Raw genomic sequence first — 25,053 nt, forward strand, 5'->3', positions numbered from 1 at the left:
CATGGTTTGGCACCTACATGTACCTACATGTATAAGAACAGGTCACCAGTTGAGCATAAAGTCATGCATAAAGTTGTATGTAAAGCCTTCCTAATGATACATTTTACAAACATGTTTATGAAACTACATCCTCCATTGTTTTTCAGTTTTTATTTTGATTAGGTGCTTCCACATTTCATGTGAAATTGCCTTTGCTGCAATCCACATACTTGAGCTTTTTCATTTTGCAAAAAAAAAACACGCAAAAAATCACTGCTTTTAACAATTTCTTGAAACTTGAACTTCTACCTTTCCTACAGCCCAAGGTTATCCAGGTTATCCTAGTAAGTTGCCCTCGTCTGCCCCTCAATCACAAAGCCTGGTGATTGTTCATAGGCCCGATTTATACGATTGATTGCATTAAATCATTATGTGCAATCAGTCGTACAAATCAGTTGTATGATCAATCACAAAGTTTTGTTTGACTGGGCCCTGCATTCCCTTTGCCATCTCATTAATTAACTCTTAACCATACATCATGTGAGTCAATACACTAATACTTGTATGCTGTGACACATTCATACTAATCTAGTCAGATTGCTGGAGATTTCTTTTCTGAACATGACTGATATTCATTATTAACGTAACATGATGGTTATTTTGAAAATGTATACCTGTATGTGATGTCTTTTTTTGTGGTGGGGGTGTTACTATTTTGGGGATGACTGCCTTTTTAGTTTTAAAGATAAATGATAGTACAACTGTTGCAGTAAACACTGATTTCACGAGAAAGTCGGTAAAACCAATTAAAGTATTACTATATCATCTTGGATCTAGATCTGGTAAAGTTACATAAACTGAACTTTGTGAAATCTTGAAATCTACGCTGAAAATGTTCACACTGAAGATCACCAACACGGATTAGCGCACATGGGACAGTATTATTATGGCTTGAATGTCGGCCCGATGCTTGACCTTAATCCTGTGCTTAATTGCCAATTTCTCAGCAATTACACAATTTCTTCCAGAATCCTTTGGCACATATTTTTTATTTATACAAACAGACACTTTGGTGGTCGTTTCATTGGATTCTGTACGAACTCATTTTGAAATCGTTACCACAACTGGTATTTATCTTTAATGCAAATGCAGTGTGAATGGGATACTTGGTCTTCTGCTACTGAAAGTATGTGAAATTAATCTGTCAAGTGGATGGAGCCCTAGAGAATAGCAGCACTCAAATGAACTGCAATTTTTTTATCTTTGACCTATACGCAGCATCCAGCCTGCTCCCAGTTCATATCCATATTCATGAAGTGGTATAAAAGAAACTCCATCTCTATACAAGTCTGCAAGCACAGACTATTTTCCTCACAAAGATAGACTACTTGACACTTAAATTACCAATAACAGGTCTAGAGTACTTTTAATCAACTCTGTGTTTGAAAAATAGATAATTTTAATGGGCCATAAAAAGTACTGTATGTTTTTGTAAACTACTCTCTGTTTTTGTTCTTCCTGTCCTACAAGTATCATTACTTAATAACTTCCTTTGTCTTCTACAACATCTTTCCCCCTACATGTATAATTCAGATCATTTGATTGGGTTGGATTATTTTAACTTTTTTTAAATCAGCTTTTATTCAACTGGCAGTATTCTAATTCCACTCACCTACATGTACATGATGTTAACAGGCAAGCAATTGTACATTGCACATGTGTACTTCATTTTGTATTCCTGTTGTTGAGCCTGTAAGATATTTGACCAGTATTCTTGCGAGGGATTACTGTCTATGCATTACAGTCTACATTTTAGTTTGCATTTGTATTGTGCATTAACTTTAATACTTCTTTACTATACTTATAAATATCAGGGTGCATACTTCATGAACATACATTGAATATACAGTATTTAATAACAATTAACATGACACTTTTATAACTGTTATATGACTACTAAAGGAAAGTACATGTATCTCATTAGAAGTACATTTCTTTGTATGTAATTGATGATGTGGTATAACTCGGCTGATATCAAATTTCATTTTGTATTTTTGATTCATCTCATTCATTATATCACTGTAATATTGAATCATTGTGTATCATTTTACTTGCATACATGTACATGTGTACATCTTATAACCAAACGTTCTGATTCATGTGGACAAGTGACAACATGTATGATCTTATCTGTACATGTATGCATTTAAGGACATTGATTGTCATCACTGACTTGAAAGATATCATTTATTTGCAGTAACATTTCCTCTCCTCGTCAAAGATTTCACAGAAAGTGTCAGCGTACTTGTATAATAAGCTTCATCAATGGTGCCGAGGATGTCTTTTTGTTTTAATTACTGCGTTCAAAATGATACAATACATATCAAATGTGTATATGCAATATACAAAAATAATCCAGAATATAAAAAACAATATAGTCATAATCAATATGAATCTAAAATAACGGTGTGAGCATAAACATCACCTTTCAAAAAAAAATGCAAGAGACTACTATCGTGAGCAATGTGAAATTTAATTTTGTACGAAATTTGTTACTTCATTTTTGTTCAATTGAAAGCACTATTTCTTCTTCATAATATGATAATATATATCATTCTATATATGTTGTACAGTGCGTCCCAGAAAAAGGAAACCGGAATTCCCACATCTTCTTGCTTCAAAGGCAAATTTCACAGAAAAATTAGACAAGATTGGTTTAATTTACGACAACCATACTTATTCAATGATTGGCTCAGCATTTCTTTAGTATTCTTTGTTAAGTTTCTCTCACTGATCCCTGCCATGAGAGTGGATTCATATTACATTAGCCCATGTGTGAGTTTCTGCGCAAATCGTTCCTGATATGCCTCAATATCTATGGTTTGTAATCTGCCATGCGTGAATGACTTGCTTTATACATGTAGCTGTTGGTCTAAAATTAAAGGTGAGATTCCACTCTTACCATACATCAAATTCATAGTGAAAACATGCTTAATAATTGTGAAATCTATCTCTGAAAACAGGTTTCCTTTTTTGTGGTATGCACTGTTTAATGGTTCTAAACCTTGCATACTATGCGGCTTTAGCACGGCTCATGGCTTCCCTGATCAGGCGCTAAAGTATTTAAGAAATTATTTCCTACCGGTACCAATATACTTCACCTGGATAGGGAGTGACAAATGTACATGTAGATAAATGCCTTGCCAAAGGACAGAAATTAACCTCGGCCCTTGTGTCTGGAGACCTTGAATATCCACGTGGCAACAGCATCTCGCTACATGCTCAAGAACTGTGCTGAAGGCGCTCAAGGCTGCAGAACAGTTGAGATTTGTGTCCATAAAAATTTGTTCTCTCGGCCAGGCAAGGATTTCAGTAGCTTCAGTGTCAGTGACAATCTCTGATAAGATGCTTCATAAAATTCAACTAATTTTTGGATATGGAGCACTTTTCACCAACAAATTTTCTCAGATGCAAGGATTTCAGTGGCGTATAGTTATTTGTTGTGAACATCACTGATAAAGCCTGTCATGGTATGCTTCCTATGAGGTAAAGGAAGAAGCAAGTAGTGAAGGAGAATAGGAGGTTAGGATCAAAGCAGGAGCATGGAATGGGGTAAAGCATGGGGTTAAGAGCAATTTCTTTGCGTGAGGTAAAATTGCATACCGCCGTGATTAGGAACTACATCATATTATAAACCTGTATTACTTCTGCGAATAAAAGAAATTATCTTTGTCCATTTCTTTACAGCTGGCCAGCCAGCAGCACCAGGCTTCGGTGCCCCACCTGCAGGCGGAGCCCCAGGTTACCCTCCAGCGGGAGGCTATCCCCCAGCAGGGGGTTACCCAGGTCAACAGCCTCCAGCACCTGGGGGCTACCCGGGTCAGCAACCCCCACCGGCAGCCGGAGGTTACCCCGCCCCAGGACAGCAACCTCCACCAGCAGCTGGAGGCTACCCTGGTCAGCAACCACCTCAGCCAGGGTATGGCCAACCTCCTGCACAAGGTAAGTAATACCATTTTTATCATTGCATGATCCATTGAATGTGCTGTTCTTCTTGAGAAGCCACCAAATTATGTCTTCCAGAAGTTACCATCAAGTCGGCCTTCAAACTCTTTGAATTTCTAGTTTGATATTAAGCTCGTGATAGCAAAACTGATTTCAAATCATAGGAAAATTGAAGTCAACTCCCAACATTATTTCACAATGAACATCCAAATTCTGCCCTTGCACCCGTGTTTACACTAAAAATTCAAACCTGTGTATTCATGCAGATAAAAATGGATAAACTCCGCACGAGTGACATTACCCATGTGGTATAGTTGAGGAGTCCTTAACAGCAAGATTACTTAGTAGTTGATCACAACATTTTATAAAGTTTGACAATTCCACTTTCTATCTGATTTCCATTTGAGTAGCATTCTCCTTTAAGATTGAGTCTCCCTTGAGTTTGAGATGGAAATATTTCATATATACTGACTTTATTTATTATGTCATATACTTTTGAGAAAGATGTATGTTGTTGTTGATGATGTTAATTTGTGCTTGGTTATCAGTAAAAAGTGAAGAGAGAGAGAGAGAGAGAGAGATAAATATTTTTCTAACCAACCAAGCTTTACCATCCACACTGCTTCAGTATTATCTACATCTTATAATAACAGCCGTCACCAAGTAAGCCTCAATTTTACAAAAATATTCTTTTTTTCTCCCTCCCATCCATAGGCTACCCTCAGCAGCCTCCAGCAGGTGGCTATCCCGGTGCAGCACCAGCAGCATACGCCACCGGCAGTGCGCCAGGGTACCCTGCCCAACCAGCCGGTGCTCAGCCTCCACCACCATCATCTCAACAGCTCTATGGTGCTGCTGGTGCAACCGTCGCCGCTGCAGGTTGGTCGTTGATTCACGATTTGAGATTTATTCATTCCATTCCCAAAAATGGCTATTTTAATTTCCCAAGGCATTTTTTATCATTATCTTTCTATCTAATACATGTGTATGGCATAATTTCCTTCAGCAAGAAATTTATCCACATTGTGCTGCACTAGACCCAGGTGAGGTGAATGGGTACCCGGCAGGATTAATTTCTTGAAAATGCATGAGCGCTGAAAGGCAGCTCGAGCTAAAGCCGGGGTAATAATAATAACAACGCGCCTCGGAATAGAATATTTCTAGTTAGATGGCGCTATATAAATGCCTATTATTATTACTATAGTTATTATGCAATGCAGTCATGATAATGTTGCTAAAATTTGAAGATTAAAACTGGCTTTACAATTGTTGGCTATTGTAAAACGGGTTCAAGGATGTAGCCAGTTTTTATTGCGTATCCAAGTCGCGTTTCCATGCTTTGATTGTATGCTACCTCCCAGGGGTGCATTTTTGGGTGCAGCACTCTGCATTTTGGGTGAATCATTCTATCCATAGTGCTTAAAAACTGAGACACCCTCTGAAATATGCATTCGTACAGAGAAAAGGCCATGGCGAGGCGTGTGTACTAGATATGCCTGTGATGTCATAATAGACAGCAGATGCGCGCTGTTCATCTCTGCGATCCATAAAAATTTTTGGGGGAATTTGAACAACCTTTCCACTACAAATGTTTACTGCCAACCCGTTATCATGCATGTTTTTCAAATTTGTGACTGAGTTGATTCAGGCATCTCTGGTATATTCACAGTATTAAAGCCAAAGCATTCTCAACAAATGTGTTTGTTGTATTGTAAATACCTTTGAGTGCACTGCAACACCACAACTCACATAAATGGGCATTATTTGTGTAAAAATAATATATATAGTTCTGAATTAGTTTTAAGAAGTAACAAATTCCCAGTTGGTCCTATTTTCTGATGCTTATTTTGGGTTACTCTGCATGGTCTAATTGTCGTCCTAATAGAGGGTTACGTGTTATGGCTGAAAATTGTAAATGGAATCATGATACACAATTCACTTCGTCTGTCATGCCAGTAAACTTTAAGGTTCCATGACATTTTCTCTGGCGACAATTGCTCTGCTGTAGATTTCACACACACTAGTTTAATGACCAACTGCAACCCTGGATTTAACACTATACCCAGTGGCGGACAGTGACCCGGAGGAGACAAAGCATTGGAAGGGCACTGTATTGTTTGTGAACAATGCTGTGCCCCTCCAATGCTTTGTCTCCTCTGGGTCACGGTCCGCCACTGACTATACCCACCCTACTCTAAGCCTAAACCAAAGCCAAAAATGAGACCCTATTGCAACCCTAATACCCCAACCCAATATCTTAGATGAAACAAAGCCCGGAGCAATTATCGCCAGAGCTAATGTCGTTGGAGGTAATGTCATGTCACCTACTTCAGTTGATAAGGTCCTTCAATCATGTTTAGTATTACAAACATTGTCATACTGGGGAAACACTATACATGTACATCTGGTACCAGCATAAGTTTTATATGACCCTCGTTACACTAGAAGAGATATATCTGAGGATTGCTTCGCATATTTGCAAATTAGAAGATTGTATACTCAATGAATTCACAAGTATTTCATTTGGAAATGTGTGCGAGTGTGTTGTGCAGTCGGAGAGAGTCCTATAAGGGGGGGGGGGGTTTGGGATGGGGACTTACTTATATTTTATACAGAGGTGCAACTGTGTAAGAATATAATCATGAAATTCACCATTACCTCATTGCCAAAAATGCTAATAATTAATAAGAATTTCTAATGCACACTTTCTAATAAATCATTACCAAAGGCCCTACATTTATAATAAAAAACATTGGAAAACTCAATATTTAATGCCAGTTGTGAATAATGGCCCTTGGTAAAAATTGATTATTACATTTTTCAAAATCACCTTGTTCTTCTGAAGCAGATATCACTTTGACAAGACTAGATGATGATTGATTTTGGGACCTTGAATTGAATAAAATTGATTAGAGTGGTTTTTCCATGATTCTTTTTAAGCTTTGCTTCTCCATTTCTCTTAGGGAATGTGATTACAAATAAACTTATTATTATTTCTCATCACAGGTTTCGCAGCTCAAGCGCAGGACAAACCTAAGCCCAAGGTAAGAACTCCACCATTTCTCCTTCCTCCTTCATTATAGCCCCTAACTCCTGATATCTTGCATTGGTCATCCCAACATCAAATGTTAAAGTGAACATATTCCACTCACTACACATGCACATAGAATATAATGGTTTTTGGTCAAGTGGAGCAATGTCCAGACTACGGTTCATAACAGGGTTCAAATATTGCTGTGAGTGTCCTTTGGCAAAACTCTGTAAAGAGGTCAGGTTAATGGGAACTGTACAGGAGTGTCTTGGCATTCTTGGCAGCTATAGGCCTATGTATTGCTTAAGCTGGGTGGGTGTTTAGTCAAGCCTTGAAATAAGCACCTGTGAGCCGGGGGCAATTTTTTTTTTTAAATTGCCCCCGGCTCACGGGCTTTTTACAGGAACCGGGGGCAATTTTCTGGAACCAGGGGCAATTTAAAAAAGTTCGGTGAACCACAACACAAATTTGTTTATAGTAAGCGCAGCTCCTGCAATTTTTTAATTAGTAAATGAATAGCATATGCTAAGTATTGGGCTTATTCAAACATTTAAGAAATCAGATTTAAATGTTTAAGTGTTTTGACACCCTCACTCCACATCCCCTTACAATTACCATACACACATGGGCTTATTTATTTTTCGTCTTTAATAAACCATGATCAATGAACCCCCCCAAAAAAATCTAAATAAATGAATAAAATAAAAATAAAAAAAGAGAGAGAGAGATGGAGAAAGAGAGAATTCAGATCAAATAACAAATTTAGAAAAAAAAAATAATTTTTAAGATTTTTTTTATGGTTTGAATCACGGGAGTGGGTGTTTGTGTGTGATTGTGGCTGTGAGGTGCACTTGGATTGCATATAAATTATGTTAAAGAAATTAAGAAACAAAATCAATAAATAACTCAGTCTATTCAAATTCCAGCACATAGCCACAGGCTATGTACATGTATTGTAGGTTCACGTACCTTAAGTTTTTCACAAGTTATTTGAAAACGCAGATCTCCACAGAAAATGCCTTTCATTCTGGGAGAGTCTGAATTCGGTGAAAATGTATTCATTAATAACTTAAATATTCATCACAATGAAGAAATAATAAAGTTTTTTGACAGTTTTCAAAAATTAACATGAAATCTAAACTCTATCTCAAACGGAAAATCACCATCACTTAGGCCATTACTGATAAAATTCTCACCCAGAGCTCTGGCAGACATGAGCTCAAAACTGGCTTGCTAACACCACACTCAAGTGCACGCGGCGTCCTCCTATTTTTTTTTAGATGGAGCCTTGTTTGATTATTTATTGTCTGATATTTACCCCTCTCCAGGAAAAAAGAAATTAAAAAGCTACAATTCACAACTATAAGCTAATTTATTTTGGATTATTAAGGCTCCGTTTTGACAAGCAAGGTCGGCGACTGTGAGGATAAAAGACTTGCACATCCTATGTGCTGTGAACAGGGATTTATCTCCTGTGCAATTCGAATTACAATATCACAGAATTGTGATATCTCAACTGGAAATGTGTGCATTAGAAATTGCACATGGTGAAGTATGGAAAAAACGCTACCGGAAGAACGCGCGCACATGTATTACAGGGGAAAAAAAAGACGGACGTAGCTCACTTTTTATGGTACAGAAAAAAAAACGCACTTGGCAATTTTAAACTGTGTTTATCGTAAATTGAAAGTTATTTGATTTTGGCTTTACAGATATTTAAATTACATGTATGATATGGCTTCACTGCTCACTCACGGCAGGCGCAATTACCTGGAAAATATTTGCGCCCGGTCGTCAAAATTTTGATGATTTTGGGGCTTCATGGGCGCAATTGATGGCGTTATGAGCGCGAATTTGCGCTCAGCGCCCGCTTATTTCAAGGCTTGTGTTTAGTAAAGCTGCTAATAAAGTTACCGTACGCACAACTGGAACATGTTCTTACATGTTGGTACTACTAATATGTCAGCTGCATATGGGATGTACCATCTAGCACAGGAAACGGTCAGCAGTAGTTTGTAAAGTCATTCCTAAGTTGCAAACAGCTTTTTGAAACACCTACCTGGGCACCATTGCATAAGAGTTTGCCATGCAATCGTAAACTTGCATGGAATCCTTGATTCTGATTGTCTGTTGTGTCTGTTGATCAGTGTTACCATGGTAGTTACCACTGGATGACAAAGTTACCATAATAGTATTAAACTTAAAAGATAAATTCCAGTTGTGGTAATGATCTCAAAATGACTTTACAGAATCTAATATAATGACCACCCAAGTGTCTGTTTGTATGAATAAAAAAATTTTGCCAAAGGATTCTGGAAGAAATTGTGTCATTGCTGAGAAATAAGCAAAATAAGCGCGGATTCGGTCACTTCCGTCAGGTCTTTATTCCAGCAATAATAATACACTGTCCCACATGTGCTTATCTGTGTTGGTGATCTTCAGTGTGATCATTTTTCAGCGTAGATTTCAAGATTCCACAAAGTTCAGTTTATGTAACTGTACCAGATCTAGATCCTCAATGATGTACTGACAATTAAGCCTGGTTTTACAGTCTTATGAAATCAGTGTTTACTGCAACTACTGGAATTTCTCTTAAATGCAATGGGGCCATGTTATGCCTGATAGACATGAGTGCTATGTACATATGAAAAAGCACTTTATTGGAACGACTGGTAGTCTTTCTAGGATCAGGTCTTTTTATCTTTAGAGAATAGCTTTGTTTAGACCAAATGATTGAGACACCAAGGGCCCCACCTTTCACAGGGGCCACGGAATGGTTTTGAAAGTGGAGGGGGGGGGGCTGATCGTGCAAAAATCACAATCATATGTTTTTGTTCAAAGTTTTGCCAAAAAGTGGGGGGGGGGGAGGGCTGAAGCCCCCCAGCCCCCCTGGTTCCACTGTCCCTGTTACCTTCTGAAAGAGAAGTGGATAAGGAAGATATAAAGAAAATGATAGAGAAGAGTAGCATCATGTTTGTAATCTTCATCATTCCCCTGATTTGATGATGATGGTGGTGATTTTTTACCGGATTGCTAAGAAAGCATGAATGCTAATAAGCAAGCAACCAGAGGACTGACAGCTTAAGGTCCTCTCCTAGGGACCTGGTAATGAAGATAGGGGCATGAGTGCAGGGAATCAAACCCTTGTTTGAGGAATTGTAAACCCCTGCTCCACCAACTGAGCTCTTGATCACATCTCCTATTTCATCTTAGGCCTCTCATCTCTATGATCTTTCTTATTTTGTCCTTGATACTAATCCCAGGCCCCTCCTTCTGTCCAGGAACCAGTGTCCTCTCAGCTCAAGAGGATGGCCCTGACAGACCAACTGTTTGAGACCCACGCATCGTCAGGTCTTACCATCCCTTTAATGCACAGGGGTTGTTAAGATAAGAACAGGCTAGATAGAAAAAAATGAATGAGAGAGTAGCAGCTATGTCTGTAATCATTGTCATGATGCCCCTGATATTTCATCCTTTACCTATCATCTCTGTAATCATTCCTATCTTGTCCTTGATACTAACCCCAGGCTCCTCCAGCAGTCCAGGAACCGGTGTCCTCTCAGCTCCAGAGGATGGCCCTGACAGACCAACCGTTTGAGACCCACGGCACCGTCAGGCCATACCATCCCTTCGATGCCGAGGCTGATGCTGCTGTCCTCCGAAAAGCCATGAAAGGAATGGGTAGGTTCAATCCTCTTTTCCCCCTCATGCTTGGAGGAAAATTGTTGGGATTCTTGCGTATTAGTATGTTTCATAAATCTGCTTGTTATGCATCACTGTTTGTTTGAATCGATGAAACAATGCAAGTGAGCATCTCATTATCTACAACCACCAAGTAAAATTCAAGAATCAAAATTGTTCAAAATTCACACACTTCCTTTTTAGTTTTAGGTATTTTTATATTTCAGAAATTTTTAAAGTTATTAAAAACTTAACAATCAGCTTTATGAATTATCCAAGCCAAAATTACTCAAGAGGATGGGGGGGGGGGGACATGATAACTTTAGTTTGTTTTAAGAAACTGTTTTTTTTTAATCAGACTGATTAAAAACATTACCTGAATCTTTTCATGGTTAAAGCAACAACCCCCATGATAAAGGAAATGAATGAAAAATACAACAAAGCTTGTATTTGATTCATTGATAAATAATTAATTGTGAAATGAAGCATCATCGTAATTAGATGATTGGTAATGCAAATGTATATAATAGAATGATTTCTGGAAATTGTATGAAATTTCAGATATTATGGTAAAGTAGATGATTGCATACAACCATGCTTTCTATTAATAGATTTTTAATGGATGTGAGTTTACAATTTTACACGTTTCACCCTGTTTTAAAATGGGTAATGGAACCAGTTGGATGAAAAAAGTGCAAAAATATCCACTTATTCTGATTATGTACATGAATGTTTTATTTTTGTGGTGGACATACGCTCAAATTTCAATATTTTTTAAATTTGTAAATATGTTTTGAACAATCCTATTGACATCTACTTTTCTGGTAAAAATGTGAATCATTCAATATCTATATTGTCTCCTAGATTTGTTATAGGTTATTGTGCAATTTATACAATACATTGGGATCATATTCAGTAAAAAATGTAACTGTAAGCCTCTTATTAAAAGCAGTTAAGTTATTACCTTAAATTAAGTCTTCATTTGTCTTCCTGAGCCATTTCTAGTTAGTCCATGAAAAATATTTGATAAATGTTTTTTTGAAAAGAGATATGAAGGTACATGTATATGTAGTTTCTTTGTAACAAGATCTGAGGCCCTGTTTCGTTATGATTAATACATTTATGGTAACTTTGCCTTTTTGATAATTTGTTATGGGTTATTGTGCAATTTATACAGTCCATGGAGATCACATTCAGTAAGAAATGTACTGTGGGCCTCTGAAAGCAGTTAATTTATCTTATTACCTTAAATTAACTCTTCATTTCTTTTCCCGAGCCATTTCTAGTTAGTCCATGAATATTATTTGATAAATGTTTTTTTAAAAGAGATATGAAGGTACATGTATGTAGTTTCTTTGTAAGAAGATCTGAGGCCCTGTTTCTTTATGATTAATACATTTATGGTATCTATGCCTTTTTGATAATTTCCATGATAACCTTGATTTTGATTGGCTGCTAAAGCCATGTTACCGTGGTAGTAGTCATAATAGCATAGTCGTAAATTCTGTATGAAATGGCCCCCTGTTGCATTGATCAGGAACGGACGAGCAACAAATCATCAATCTCATCACCACTCGTAACAACGACCAACGCCAGAAAATCAAGCTCCAGTTCAAGACAATGTACGGCAAGGTAACGAGCTTAATCAGCTATCAACCACATTCATTCTCCAGGCATGCATTGTGGTGTCCCTAGCCAAGGTCGTGCCATTGCTTACAGTTCTGTGACCATTTTACAACATTTCCATGTTTGTTTACACCGTACCAGCAGATTCACCTTTTGCTTATTTATTGCCCTTGCGATTGGAAAAATGCACCAGCACCGTTTTGTCTGTCGGCAGAAGCTGTGATTCCTTGATGATTTTTTGTTCAGTTTGGAATACGCATGCTGCATTTGTTCTCTGTTTGATCTTTTCCTTTTCTTTTCCTTAAGTTCTAACAAGGATATTTCCAACCTGTACTTAATTTTATTTGGCAGATTGTTCCAGTTTCATAAAACACTGTGTTGATGATGATAAATAACGATGGGAGGGGAAGGGGTGGGTTTAGACCACCCCTACACAAAATTTGCAATTCCACCCTTTTACAAAACTAACAATTGCTGGAAAACTGGCTCACATAACAATATTTGTCAAGTTCTTTCTGTAAAGTCTTGCTCATTTTGCAAGGCTAGGGGTTTCAGTGTCATGACACATTTCATAATTATTACAAAACGAAATTGTGAAAAGAACTGTTGTCCATACCTTTGATTTTCTTTTATGCAAAAATATATCTCTTAAGAGTGACTAAAACTTGGAAACTAAATCATGCCAATGAGTTCATGTCAGGATGGAGGTAGATCCGTCAATGGCTTTCTTCTCTTTTTATTGTCAACTGAGTCTTTTTACCTTCATTTTTGAAGTAATTTGTTATGTGATTTTCTGCAGCTTTCTCTGTGTATTTCTATTGTATCTGTTTGTCTTTTTTGCACTTTGTCTCAATGTACCTAGATGTCTGTTTCTTGAACCAATTTTCTCTCACATTGCACAGGTGCCCAGAACCCTCACATTCACAACCTTTCAAACACAGACAAACATCTACCATTTACTACACTTCCCACAATATAATTGCATATCCACAGGTGTCTTCATATTTTGTCAATAGAACTGAATATGGATATATTTGAAGCCTTACATGTCTGTATTCAGTGCTATTTTCAATTTGTACCCGATTCCTTTGGTATTTCATCTTCCTTTTTGAATCATTTTAATTTCTAGTCTTGCTTAATTTTCATGATAATTATGTTCGTATTCACTGTTATTTTCAATTTTCTACCCAAATCCCTTTTGTATTTCAGCTTCCTTTTTAAATCATATTAACTTGTAGTCTTGCTTAATTTTCAGGTTATTGTCTGATGGTTGGATCTACCCAAATCCCTCCTCCAGTTGCTAACCAGAAGAATGATACCTAACTAATTTGTGTTTTCCTGTATATATTGATTGGTTTATGGAATTTTACCTGCTAATCTGTGTAGTCCCACATATATATTTTCATGTTTGCATATCATGGTTTGCATGTTTGGCACAGGTGACGCCAAATAAATAATAATAATAATATCAGGGCCCGGTCTTGAAAAGATTTGCGATTGATTCAATTCAAACTCAAATTGCAATGGTTATAAATTTATGTAGTTAGGGAATAGGAATTTTAGAATCAATTGCAACCAAGATTGATTTCAATCTATCGCAATTCTTCGTAAGACTGGTGACAGGTTAACAGGTGTTTCCTTAACACATTGTCTTGAGAGTCTGCTTTCGTGTTTCGTTATCAGGTACGGATGAGAAGGCTATCATAAATGTCATAGCTAATCGGAGCAATGAACAGCGTCAGAAAATCAAACTTCAGTTCAAGACCATGTATGGCAAGGTACAAGTAGTTGAAAGTTTGAAAGAAAGTGCGCCTAGCTGCCTAATTCTGATATTATCTTGTAAAGAAACTCACAACTTGCTTTGAATCTGATAGATATTTGATAGGTTTATTATTAACACCTGCCTTCCTCCTCTCTTTTTATTCTGTGCAATGACTTTGAGAAAAAAAATCATAGTTTAATGGGATGAACTCCGTAATCATACTCACTCAAAATAAAATTATCTCGCAGACTAGCAAGAAATGAATTTTCTGATGAAATTGAATCTTCATGTTTCACTAACTTGTACATGGTGAATTTTGGAAGTCTGCATGATTTAAAGTTGAATATACAGTAGTTTTCATTATTACTGAAAATACCAATTTATTCTCAATAAATGGAATGAGCACAAACCCTGAGTTTTCAAAAATAAATTACAAAGGTTCATCTAATTAATGTGATAACATAAGAAAAAAGTATTTTTTTATCACAATTGAGATTGCCTCTTATTGTAGATATTGTTATCATGTATAAAATAAAATTCAAACATGCCTTTGCTAGTAAATGAATAGCAGGTTTCTATACCTTTATGAAAGATTTCACTTATTGTTTCATAAAGAAAAAAAAATGCTAGTATCCCTGAACACTGATTTGCTGATTCTGGCATAGTTTGTTGGATGTCACAGCCAGTCTTTCCTTTTTACAGCATAATACTTCTTGAAGTGCAAAACATCAAGGCTAAATTTCTACTAATAATTGCATTGCTTAAACTATGAGCTTGAAATGACAGCATGTAGAATTATATAGCATGTACTATACATTGTTAAAGGTAAATGAAACCTTTGGAACAAGTTGGCTTGTGTCAAAACAAAAAAAATCAAAGAATAAGAACAAAGAAAGTTTGAGGTAAATCAGACAAATAATGAGAAAGCATTTGAATATTGCAATCACTAATGCTATGGAGATCCTCCCATTGGCAATGAGACAAGGATGTGTGATGTCACATGCGAAGAACATTCCCTTTGATTGACTAAAAAATACCCCGAAATGTCTCTTTTTGCTCTTTCTTATGGTGATACAAACTCTTTATTCATAACGTATTCTTTAAAAATCTGTATACATGCTCTCCTATAGAAAGAAGACATTATCTACTGATAGATGTGATAAAAGAGGCAGTTTAGGTGAAATATACACTAAAGTAATAGGGAGAGTTGTTCACAAGTGGCATCACACGTCTTTGTCGCATTGCCAATGTGAGGATCTACATAGCATTAGTGATCGCAACATTCAAATGCTCTTAACTTTCTCATTATTTGTCCGATTTTTCTCAAACTTGATCTGTTTCTTTGATTTTTCTGTTTTCATACAAGCTATCTTGTTCCAAAGGTTTCATTCTCCTTTAATTAATACATAGTTTTAGCGGAACTTTCATTCACTGCATGCATTAGGTGGTACAGTATTCTACCAAATGTTCTAACCTCACTTGGTCTATTATCCTTTAGGTTTCATTCCTCCTGGTCTATACTGTCGGCAGCCACTTGGTCTAAAAATAACACTTTTTTGTGCTTGGTGTAATAACAATGGTCTAATTGTTGCAAAGGTTGTTTAGTATTATTTCGTCCAATTTTCATTGAGATCATGCTGATTTTGTACATTAGTTTATGATTAGGCAAACACAGGTTGTAGACACAGCTGCCATCACACAAAATGGGTTGTTTGGAGGGGGGGGATGAGCTGAAGAAGTGAGTTTTATACCATTTGATCTGACAATCCTGGTAGTAAAACAGTACCTTAAAAAGTGTAAGAATTGGAGGGGGTGTGAACTGAACTTGCAAAGCCCCCAACCCCACCCCTTCCTCTTGTTTTTGAAGCCCATTGAATGAGAGCAAATACATGTAAGTGTAAATTGGCTATTAAGTGTGCACACTGTCCCTGCATCCTCTGTTGAGTACTATTATTTCTTCTTCTCTTTTTCCTTCTCTTTTATCTTCATTTTTTTTAAATCTCTTGAAAAATCATGAAGGGGGGGGGTGGGATGGGGTTGATTGTTCTCTGTGATACCTACCCTGTATTGAACTGTGTTTGATTAATATTTCCACCTTTTCTGTATTTCTTTTTTTGTATTCAAGGTAGATGGTATATTGATATTGCTTGTAACCTTATTCATTCCACTTCTCTCTAATATGTTTTCATGTTGTGTCTTTTTATTGGGTATCACTTGTCTTATAACGCATGCATTTCCATTTTGCACAATGTACTGTAAAATATAGACTAACATTGATAGTCCTGCTTCTTATGATGTTGCTTTATATTCATACTACATGTTTTTATGTTGCATTATTGATTTATTTATTTATCTTGTTTTTAGCCTGTCTTGTCATTTTGTGTAGTATTTATGTTATAATCCTTATAACAATCTGAGCACACCTCCCCTATCATTTAGCTTTAAAGGTCAAGTCCACAGAAAAATGTTGATTTGAATCAATAGAGAAAAGTCAGACAAGCATAATGCTGAAAATTTCATCAAATTCGGATGTAAAATAAGAAAGTTATGACATCTTAAATTTTCGCTTATTTTTCACAAAATAGTTATATGAAAGAGTCTTACATGCAAATGAAAGAGTTGATGATTTCGCTCACTCACTATTTCTTTTGTTTTTTATTGTTTGAATTATACAATATTTAAATTTTGACAATAAGGAAAAACTTGACTGAACCATAAAATGTTAAACAATGGTAATTCCACATGTTAAGGGAGAATTAAAACTTTGTTTCACAGGACAATGGGGGGAGAAAATTAGAATATTTCATATAAAAGAAATGTGAGTGATGTCATCAGTTCCTTCATTTGCATACCAACTGAGATGTGCATATAACTGTTTTGTGAAATGAAGCGAAATTTTAATATGTTATAACTTTCTTATTTTGAATCAAATTTTGATCAAATTTTCAGCATTAAGCTTGTTGGATTTTTCTCTTTTTATTCAAATCAAGCTTTGTTTGGGTGGACTTGTCCTTAAAGTATTTCATGCCATTCTGTTACAAAGCTAACAACATTCATAATACCTTGTCCCCCACTCCATATTCACTCCTTGCTCTGCATGTATATCAAAACTGATAAAACATTGCATCTCAAAATTGTAAACATTTTGTGGACAGCACAGAAAAAGCTCTAGTACTTAAGAGTTATAAATAGTGGTAATTTTGTTATAACTAGAAAGAATTCTGTAGAAGAATTTGGAGACTGTTTTCAGACAATTGAGGTTGTCACTATTGCCAGAATTCTTAAAATACAATATTTTTTTTTTACCTGTTCTTTAAAACTGTTCAATTTTGAGATACCATACAAGGTTTCAACAGACCACTATTCCTTTTGTATTACATGCATTTGCCTGTTCATTATTATGCGGAATATAAAATAATGAATCAACCACCTGCAGTGGTGGACCGTGACCCGGAGGAGACAAAGCATTGGAGGGGCACCGCATTGTTTACCAACAATACAGTGCCCCTCCATGTCCGCCACTGACCATCTGGGCCCCGGGTGGGGGGGGGCCCACTTCCATTCACGAGTGGATACCATGCGCGACCATGGGGTCTTGAAAAGCACCCTAAACACTTAATTTCCATATTCTGAAAATGCATCCCTTAACAAGTACTGGCGTGTGAAACCCTACCCTTAACAAGTATTGGAAACAAAACGATACTCTTGGCAAATATTCCCTGAAATGAACCCCTAAACAAGTACAGGAATGTTTTATTGTTACGGGTCCTTTGGTCATCGACTTTACTTTTTTGGTTTAGTACGATCCAACCTTCTACACCTCGCGCAAATCGGACTCTAAACACAAAGTGTTGGGGCAAAAAGGACATCCTTTATAAAACATTTTAATTTTGTTTTATCATCCCCGCAAATATGACCCTAAACACGTAATTTTCCTAGCAAAATAGCTACCCTTTTTTCATTATTTTAGTGTTTTGACACCCTTATCACGTTACGTATGTAACGTGCCCTATTGTGAAAAGGACATCCTTTTTACATGTTTTTTTGGTCGCGCATGGTATCCACTCGTCAATGTAAGTGCCCCCCCGGGATCTCGGCCCAGTAATATAATGCTTAGCGATTAATTGTGGGGCTGATTTATGTGATCGATTGCATTGATTATTGTGTGTGATCAATTGTAAAATTCAGCCCTGTGATCAATCACTGAGCTTTATGGAACAGGGTCCTGGCATGTAAACTATTTCTATTTACTTTCTTTTAAAGTCATAATCGGTCATTAGTACTGTACATCCATATCTATTAAGAGATGCTGATGGCATCATAATTGTGCCATAATTCAGGGTCTTGTATTCATACTGGGGTCCAAAGTTTAACCTTTAGTGTAGAGTGTAGAACACTATAACATGCAGAAGGTCGGTGCAAATATTTGATTCCAATGTGAAACAGTTTTGAATGAAAGAAAATGGCATTTTATGAGTTTCTGAAAAATCATACAATACACAATTGACTAAGGATTGAATTTTAAAGAATGTATAAGACTTTGGTCTGACTCCCCCCCCCCAAAAAAAAAAATGGTTCAGAAGTGAGACAGCTTTTATTTTCAACATATTTTGATATCACATGGCCTACTGTTGCAGAATTCACACATTTTTTCTATCAGAATGAACTGCTAATGCTAAATGCTAATTATCCCTGGAAGTTATATTGATGGCCAAATGTATTATTATTATGATGTTTGTAATGATTTTAGTAAATTCTTGCTTACAACCATGAATTGCTTTTTCTTTAATCAGTTTGGTTTACATTTAAAGTAATTTTGTTCTTTTAAAATCGTATTGTCTTCAGTCAGGGGAATATTGAATAGTTTTTTTTTTAAATTTTACTAAACAAACAGCTTAAGCGATACTTTTTCTAATAATATTGTCCTAATTCTTTTTTTCTCAAGGACTTGATTCATGATCTGAAATCCGAGTTGAGTGGTAGACTGGAAGATCTCATCTTGGCCATGTTTGTTCCAGGTCCTCAGTATGATGCCTATGCTATCAACAAGGCTATTAAGGTATGAGATGTGATAACCAGTCTTTACTAGAATACTATGGTTGGGTACTCTGACCTCATCTTGGCCATGTTTGTTTGTGGTCCCTATGACGCCTATGCTATCAACAAGGCTATTAAGGTATGAGATGTGATAACCAGTCTTACTAGAATATGATGATTGCTAGGTAGGCCCTGAGGCCCCATTTTGCCAATTTTCCAGCGGCCTTGTGTCTCAGAGCACGTTCCTAGACTACATCCATAGTAATTAATTTACTTAAAGGGGAAGTTCACCCTGACAAAAAGTTTATTGTAAAAATAGCAGAAAAATTAATGAAAAATATTGCCGAAGGTTTGAGAAAAATTCATCAAATAATTAAAAAGTTATTAGAATTTCAATTATTTGATTTGTGACGTCATATGCGAGCAGCATTCCTACATAGCGAATGGTAAAATATCAATGAAATGTCATTTTCTCAAAAAATTGAAAATGTTTTTCACTGTAACTTTTGTATATCAATAGACAAATCGTTTCACACCCGATCATGAAAAGAAAACAAAATTAAGTCATCAGGAACCATACAAAATTTGAAATTTATGCATTTTATATTACATAACACATGGGACAGCTGCTCGTTTATGACGTCACAAATCCAAAACTTTGAACTCTAATAACTTTCTTACTCTTTAACGGATTTTCCTCAAACCTTCACCAATATTTTTTACTATTTTTTCTGTTATTTTTACAAGAAAGTTTTCTTCAGGGTGAACTTCCCCTTTAATTATTCTAATGATAATTTGAGTAATTGTTTGCTTTACTTTGTTATTTTCATATACATGATCTTTGATATACTGTCGTCTGTATTTTAGGGTCTTGGTACGGATGAAGAAATATTAATTGAGGTCCTGTGCACCAGAACCAACAAGGAGATACGAGAAATCAATGAGGAATACCAGAAACGTGAGTTTGTATTAAAAAAATGATGCTTGGGCCCAGTAACATAAAGCTGAACAGTTGATTGCAAGACGGATTTCTACATTGCATTAATTATTGCATTTCATATGTCAAAACATACATGTATCTGCATAATAATCAATCACTAAGCTTTATAAAATGGACCCCAGTAGTATACATTGTTTCTTATTATTGATAACATGCATAGGTGTTGCAGTATCAATTCAATTCTGGATTTATTGTGAAAATGGTACATGACAAAAGTCTGAAGACTCATATTATCATATTTACATAGATAAAATGTACATGTATATCATTAAAAGATTACAATATATCACAATTCTAGTACTAGACAAATAATCAACAAATAAAGCCAGAAAAGAAAATATGAAAGTATGAAGCAAGCCTCTAGATTAAATTATTGCATTGAATTAGTTCTAGTCATTGGTCCTGGAGACAAAGTTTTGACGCTTTCATAGTTGTCCTGTAGTCTCTCACCTATTCGCGAATCATTCCGATCTGTCCTTCCCATGTAATATCTCTTTACTGCTATCCCGCTGCTTTTCATGAATATTTAAAGAAAAAAAACTCGATGCTGTGTACAAAATTCGATGCTGTGTACAAAATTTCTTTTATAATTTGTCCATGAAAAAAGGTCAGTTTTAAAGGGAAAGTTCACCCTGAAGAAAACTTTGTTGTAAAATTAGCAGAAAAAATAATAAAAAATATTGGTGAAGGTTTGAGGAAAATCCGTTAAAGAGTAAGAAAGTTATTAGAGTTCAAAATTTTGGATTTGTGACGTCATAAACGAGCAGCTGCCCCATGTGTTATGTAATATAAAATGTATGAATTTCAAATTTTGTATGGTTCCTGATGACTTAATTTTGTTTTCTTTTCATGATTTGGTGTGAAATGATTTGTCTATTGATATACAAAAGTTACAGTGAAAACCATTTTCAATTTTCTGAGAAAATGACATTTCATTGATTTTTTACCATTCGCTATGTAGGAATGCTGCTCGCATATGACGTCACAAATCAAATAATTGAAATTCTAATAACTTTTTAATTGTTTGATGAATTTTTCTCAATTCTTTGGCAATATTTTTTATTATGTTTTCTGCTATTTTTACAAAAAACTTTTTGTCAGGGTGAACTTCCCCTTTAAGCTACTGAATTTCTTGCATCTGATTGGATAGTATGACTTTACTTCATGAAGCACTCTCTTATCCATGTTCAATTATGCAATCCGCAGAGTTCCGTACAACCATGGAGAAAGATTGCGTCGGTGACACCAGTGGACATTTCAAGAGGCTTCTCGTCTCTATGTGTCAGGTGAATAAATTCTTTTATTTCATTCCATAGTAACTGGTTAGTAATGTAAGTACCGGTAATAGTCAGTCATGGGCAAGATTCGCGAAGACTTACAACTGTGGTAACTTTGCCATTATTGTGACTTATATTGGCTGCTGAGCCCTGTTCCCACAGTATTTTCATTAATGGCAAAGTTAGCATAGTTGTAACTCTTTAAGAAAGGGGCCCCTGTGCAATGTAGTTTAATGTTGACATCAAGTATTTGATTTGCTTTATTTCTGTTGGAATCTGCATCATACTCAGTTTTAAACCTAGATTTCAAAACAAAGTAATGATTTATTTGCATAAGTATTTCAGACATGATCATTGTTTATGATGATCTGATAACAAATTTTATTTTAAAGGATTTTTCTTAAACTGATTACTCACTGCAATTTGAGTTCAACCTTGCATGTAGGCGATACGTTTTTTATTGAATATTATTCATTGTACAGGGCAACCGCGACGAGTCAAACACCGTAGACATGGCCAAGGCTCAAGCAGAAGCAAGTGCCTTGTATCAAGCTGGAGAGAAGAAGTGGGGCACCGACGAGTCCGAGTTTAACCGTATCCTAGCAACAAGGAACTTTGCTCAGCTCAGGGCCACGTTTAATGAGTACACAAAGGTAATTGAGAGAAACATATCTTGTTCTGCAAGGCATTTCATTGCAATTCTATCAGACCAAACTACTTCCTCAGTTATCACCCAATGCTTGGGACACACGTTTGCATACTCAAAACAGACATTGGTTTTGGACTGAGGAGGAGTGAGGTGGAAACCTGCAAGTCAAATTTTTTCAATGTCATGAATGCATTGTTGCCATAGAAACCATGTGTGTTATATTTTTAGGTTATGTACATGGTAAATGTTTTTTATAATAATAATTATAATAATTTGTATTTGTTCTTTTTGGTGGCAGCACCGATAAGGCTTTTCTGTCCTTTAAGCCATCTCCTCTTTCATAAATTATCTCTATTTCTTGCTTGTCTTTATATCAACATGTTTGTAAATGTAATTTTTAATCTATGAATGAAATAAATGCATATGAATGAATGAATATACCATAGCATATTAGCAATGTGGAAAATCTTGCAGAGTTAACTACTGCCTCAGCTTTGCTTCATACTCATGAGATTTAATACCCACATAGGTCTGGGATTAAAGATGTGCAAGAGAATTTTCACATGTCAGGTACTTTGTTGCCATGGTTATTATACATTATTGCATTAAATTATGGAAAAGTTATGTTTTTATTTTGATTCATTATGTTCCACATCTAAGACTATTGTGCTGTAGGACAATGGTCTTAATCACCTTCATTGATATTTCTAGTTAAGTGTAGAAAGACAAATTTCCATTATTACCCTTCCTCTGACAGAGTTTACCCTTATTTAAGAAATCATCTGTTTTACCAAACAGTAAGGCATTTATCCTGAGATGCATCACATTTCCTCTTCAATCTGTAAAATAGAAAATCTTCCAAAGTATTTTATGTTTTTTTTTCACTTTCATGTTTTGTATATGTATAATGACAATACCAGGGGCCTGTTGCATAAAACTTTTTACCTGAGAAAACTCTGGTAAAAACTGAAAACTATGGTTAGTCTGATTTCTGTCAAAAACTCTGGTAAAAATAATCTGAGTTTTCTCAGGTAAAAAGTTTTATGCAACGGGCCCCACGCATGCTCATAAACATCTAACCCCTGTAAAAAAACCCAACATCAGTAGCACAAATACATAAATTTTGCTAATTTGGATAAACTTCCCAGTTTGATTTAAGAATGATGAGATTGTAGGAAAGTTTGAATGATTGTTTTGACATTTCCACTTCTATTTCAGATTGCCCAACGTGATCTGTTGAATAGCATTGAAAGAGAGTTCTCTGGTAACATCAAGAATGGACTGAAAACAATTGGTAAGTCAATCAAGGGCTACAAAGCCATAAAGTACACCTGCATTTACATACACCCAACTTTGTCTTTTAGTTGGGTCTATTGCAAAACTGCCAGCTATTAAATGAGAATGAAACCTTTGGAACAAGATAGCTTGTGTGAAAACAGAAAAATCAAAGAAACAGATCAACGAAAGTTATAGAAAAATCGGACAAATAATGAGAAAGTTATGAGCATTTGAATATTGCGATCACTAATACTATGGAGATCATCAAATTGGCAATGTGACAGAGATGTGTGATGTCACTTGTGAACAACTCTCCCCATTACTTTAGTATATATTTCACTTATATTGCCTCTTATATCACATCTATCACATCTTTCTTTGTTCTTATTCTTTGATTTTTCTGTTTCGACACAAGCCTACTTATTCCAAAGGTTTCATTCCCCTTTAAGGAAAAGTAATAATTACCTTGATTTTCATGTCAAATTACGCCATTATGCTTTTTGTCTCACCTGCATAGCAGAGTGAGATTATAGGCGTCGCTTTTCCGACGGTGGCGGAGGCGTCAACATCAAATCTTAACCTGAGGTTAAGTTTTTGAATTGGGTATTTGTTGAATTTATTATCTTATTTCTTATTCAAGAGCACTACGAGACTATTATAATATGCACTATATAAAAACTGAGTAGTATCATTGATCATAAAAGTTCATCTGTGTTGGTTGAGAATAACGAATGATTAAACTCTTGTTCTCAACACAAGAAACTATGTCAGAGAGTTACCCTGAAATTTTTGGCTACTGAGTGCAGCTTTCTCAGTGATGTGACCCGATTTATTGATGTAATGAGTAGTAGTCTTGTAGTAGTAGTGGTGGTGGTGGTGGTGGTAGTGGTAGTAGTAGTAGTAGAAGTAGTAGTAGTAGTAGTTGTAGTAGTAGTGGTAGTGGTAGTGGTAGCGGTAGCGGTAGCGGTAGTGGTAGTATTAGTTGTTGTAGTAGTAGTAGTAGTAGTAGTAGTAGTAGTAGTAGTAGTAGTAGTAGTAGTAGTAGTAGTAGTAGTAGTAGTAGTAGAAGTAGTAGTAGTAGTAGAAGTAGTAGTAGAAGTAGTAGTAGTAGTAGTAGTAGTAGTAGTAGTAGTAGTAGTAGTAGAAGTAAGAGTAGTAGTAGTAGTAGTAGTAGTAGTAGTAGTAGTAGTCGTAGTAGAAGTAGTAGAAGTAGTAGTAGTAGTAGAAGTAGTAGTAGAAGTAGTAGTAGTAGTAGTAGTAGTAGTAGTAGTAGTAGTAGAAGTAGTAGTAGTAGTAGAAGTAAGAGTAGTAGTAGTAGTAGTAGTAGCTTGTTATTATTATTGTTGTTATTATTATTATTGTTGTTGTTACTATCATCATCACCAATACTTTCATTTTCTTCTATTTCTTTGTCTTGTTTCAGTGCAATGTACAAAGAGCCGTCCATCCTACTTTGCTGATCGCCTCTACAGGTCCATGAAGGGAGCCGGTACCGATGACGATACCTTGATCCGAGTGGTGGTCAGTCGCTCCGAGGTAAGGAATATTCTGTTTATTGACTTTTTCCAAGGATCAGAGATAGGTATATATCATCGCCTTCCTGCAGAAAGGCTGTTAATGTGCATGTGCGTGAAAAGTACATTTTCAAGAAAATGCAAATTATGTTTTGACCTTATTTTTGTGCTTCAAGCCGCTAGTGTACTATTTTCCATCCTAATTCTCATATTT

The 25,053-nt window shown here is 35.9% G+C and overlaps 1 protein-coding gene across 3 annotated transcripts in view; it reads left to right on the top strand.

Moving 5' to 3' along the window:
* LOC121432099 (annexin A5-like) overlaps positions 1-25,053 on the top strand; it is a 39,345-nt gene that overhangs the window by 11,322 nt on the left and 2,970 nt on the right. Inside the window, exons 4-15 of one of the 3 annotated variants that reach the window (XM_041629954.1) lie at positions 300-323; positions 3,727-3,981; positions 4,699-4,863; positions 6,991-7,028; positions 10,543-10,696; positions 12,234-12,328; positions 19,030-19,143; positions 19,989-20,079; positions 21,328-21,407; positions 21,881-22,051; positions 23,266-23,341; positions 24,749-24,861. In XM_041629954.1, the coding sequence (XP_041485888.1) occupies positions 300-323; positions 3,727-3,981; positions 4,699-4,863; positions 6,991-7,028; positions 10,543-10,696; positions 12,234-12,328; positions 19,030-19,143; positions 19,989-20,079; positions 21,328-21,407; positions 21,881-22,051; positions 23,266-23,341; positions 24,749-24,861 (1,376 nt within the window). Of the gene's footprint in view, positions 1-299; positions 324-3,726; positions 3,982-4,698; positions 4,864-6,990; positions 7,029-10,542; positions 10,697-12,233; positions 12,329-14,005; positions 14,101-19,029; positions 19,144-19,988; positions 20,080-21,327; positions 21,408-21,880; positions 22,052-23,265; positions 23,342-24,748; positions 24,862-25,053 lie in introns of all 3 variants that reach the window. The other 2 variants (XM_041629955.1, XM_041629956.1) reach the window with 2 other exon arrangements.

Source organism: Lytechinus variegatus, chromosome 18 (assembly GCF_018143015.1).
Source record: "Lytechinus variegatus isolate NC3 chromosome 18, Lvar_3.0, whole genome shotgun sequence".
NCBI classification, from domain to species: domain Eukaryota; kingdom Metazoa; phylum Echinodermata; class Echinoidea; order Temnopleuroida; family Toxopneustidae; genus Lytechinus; species Lytechinus variegatus.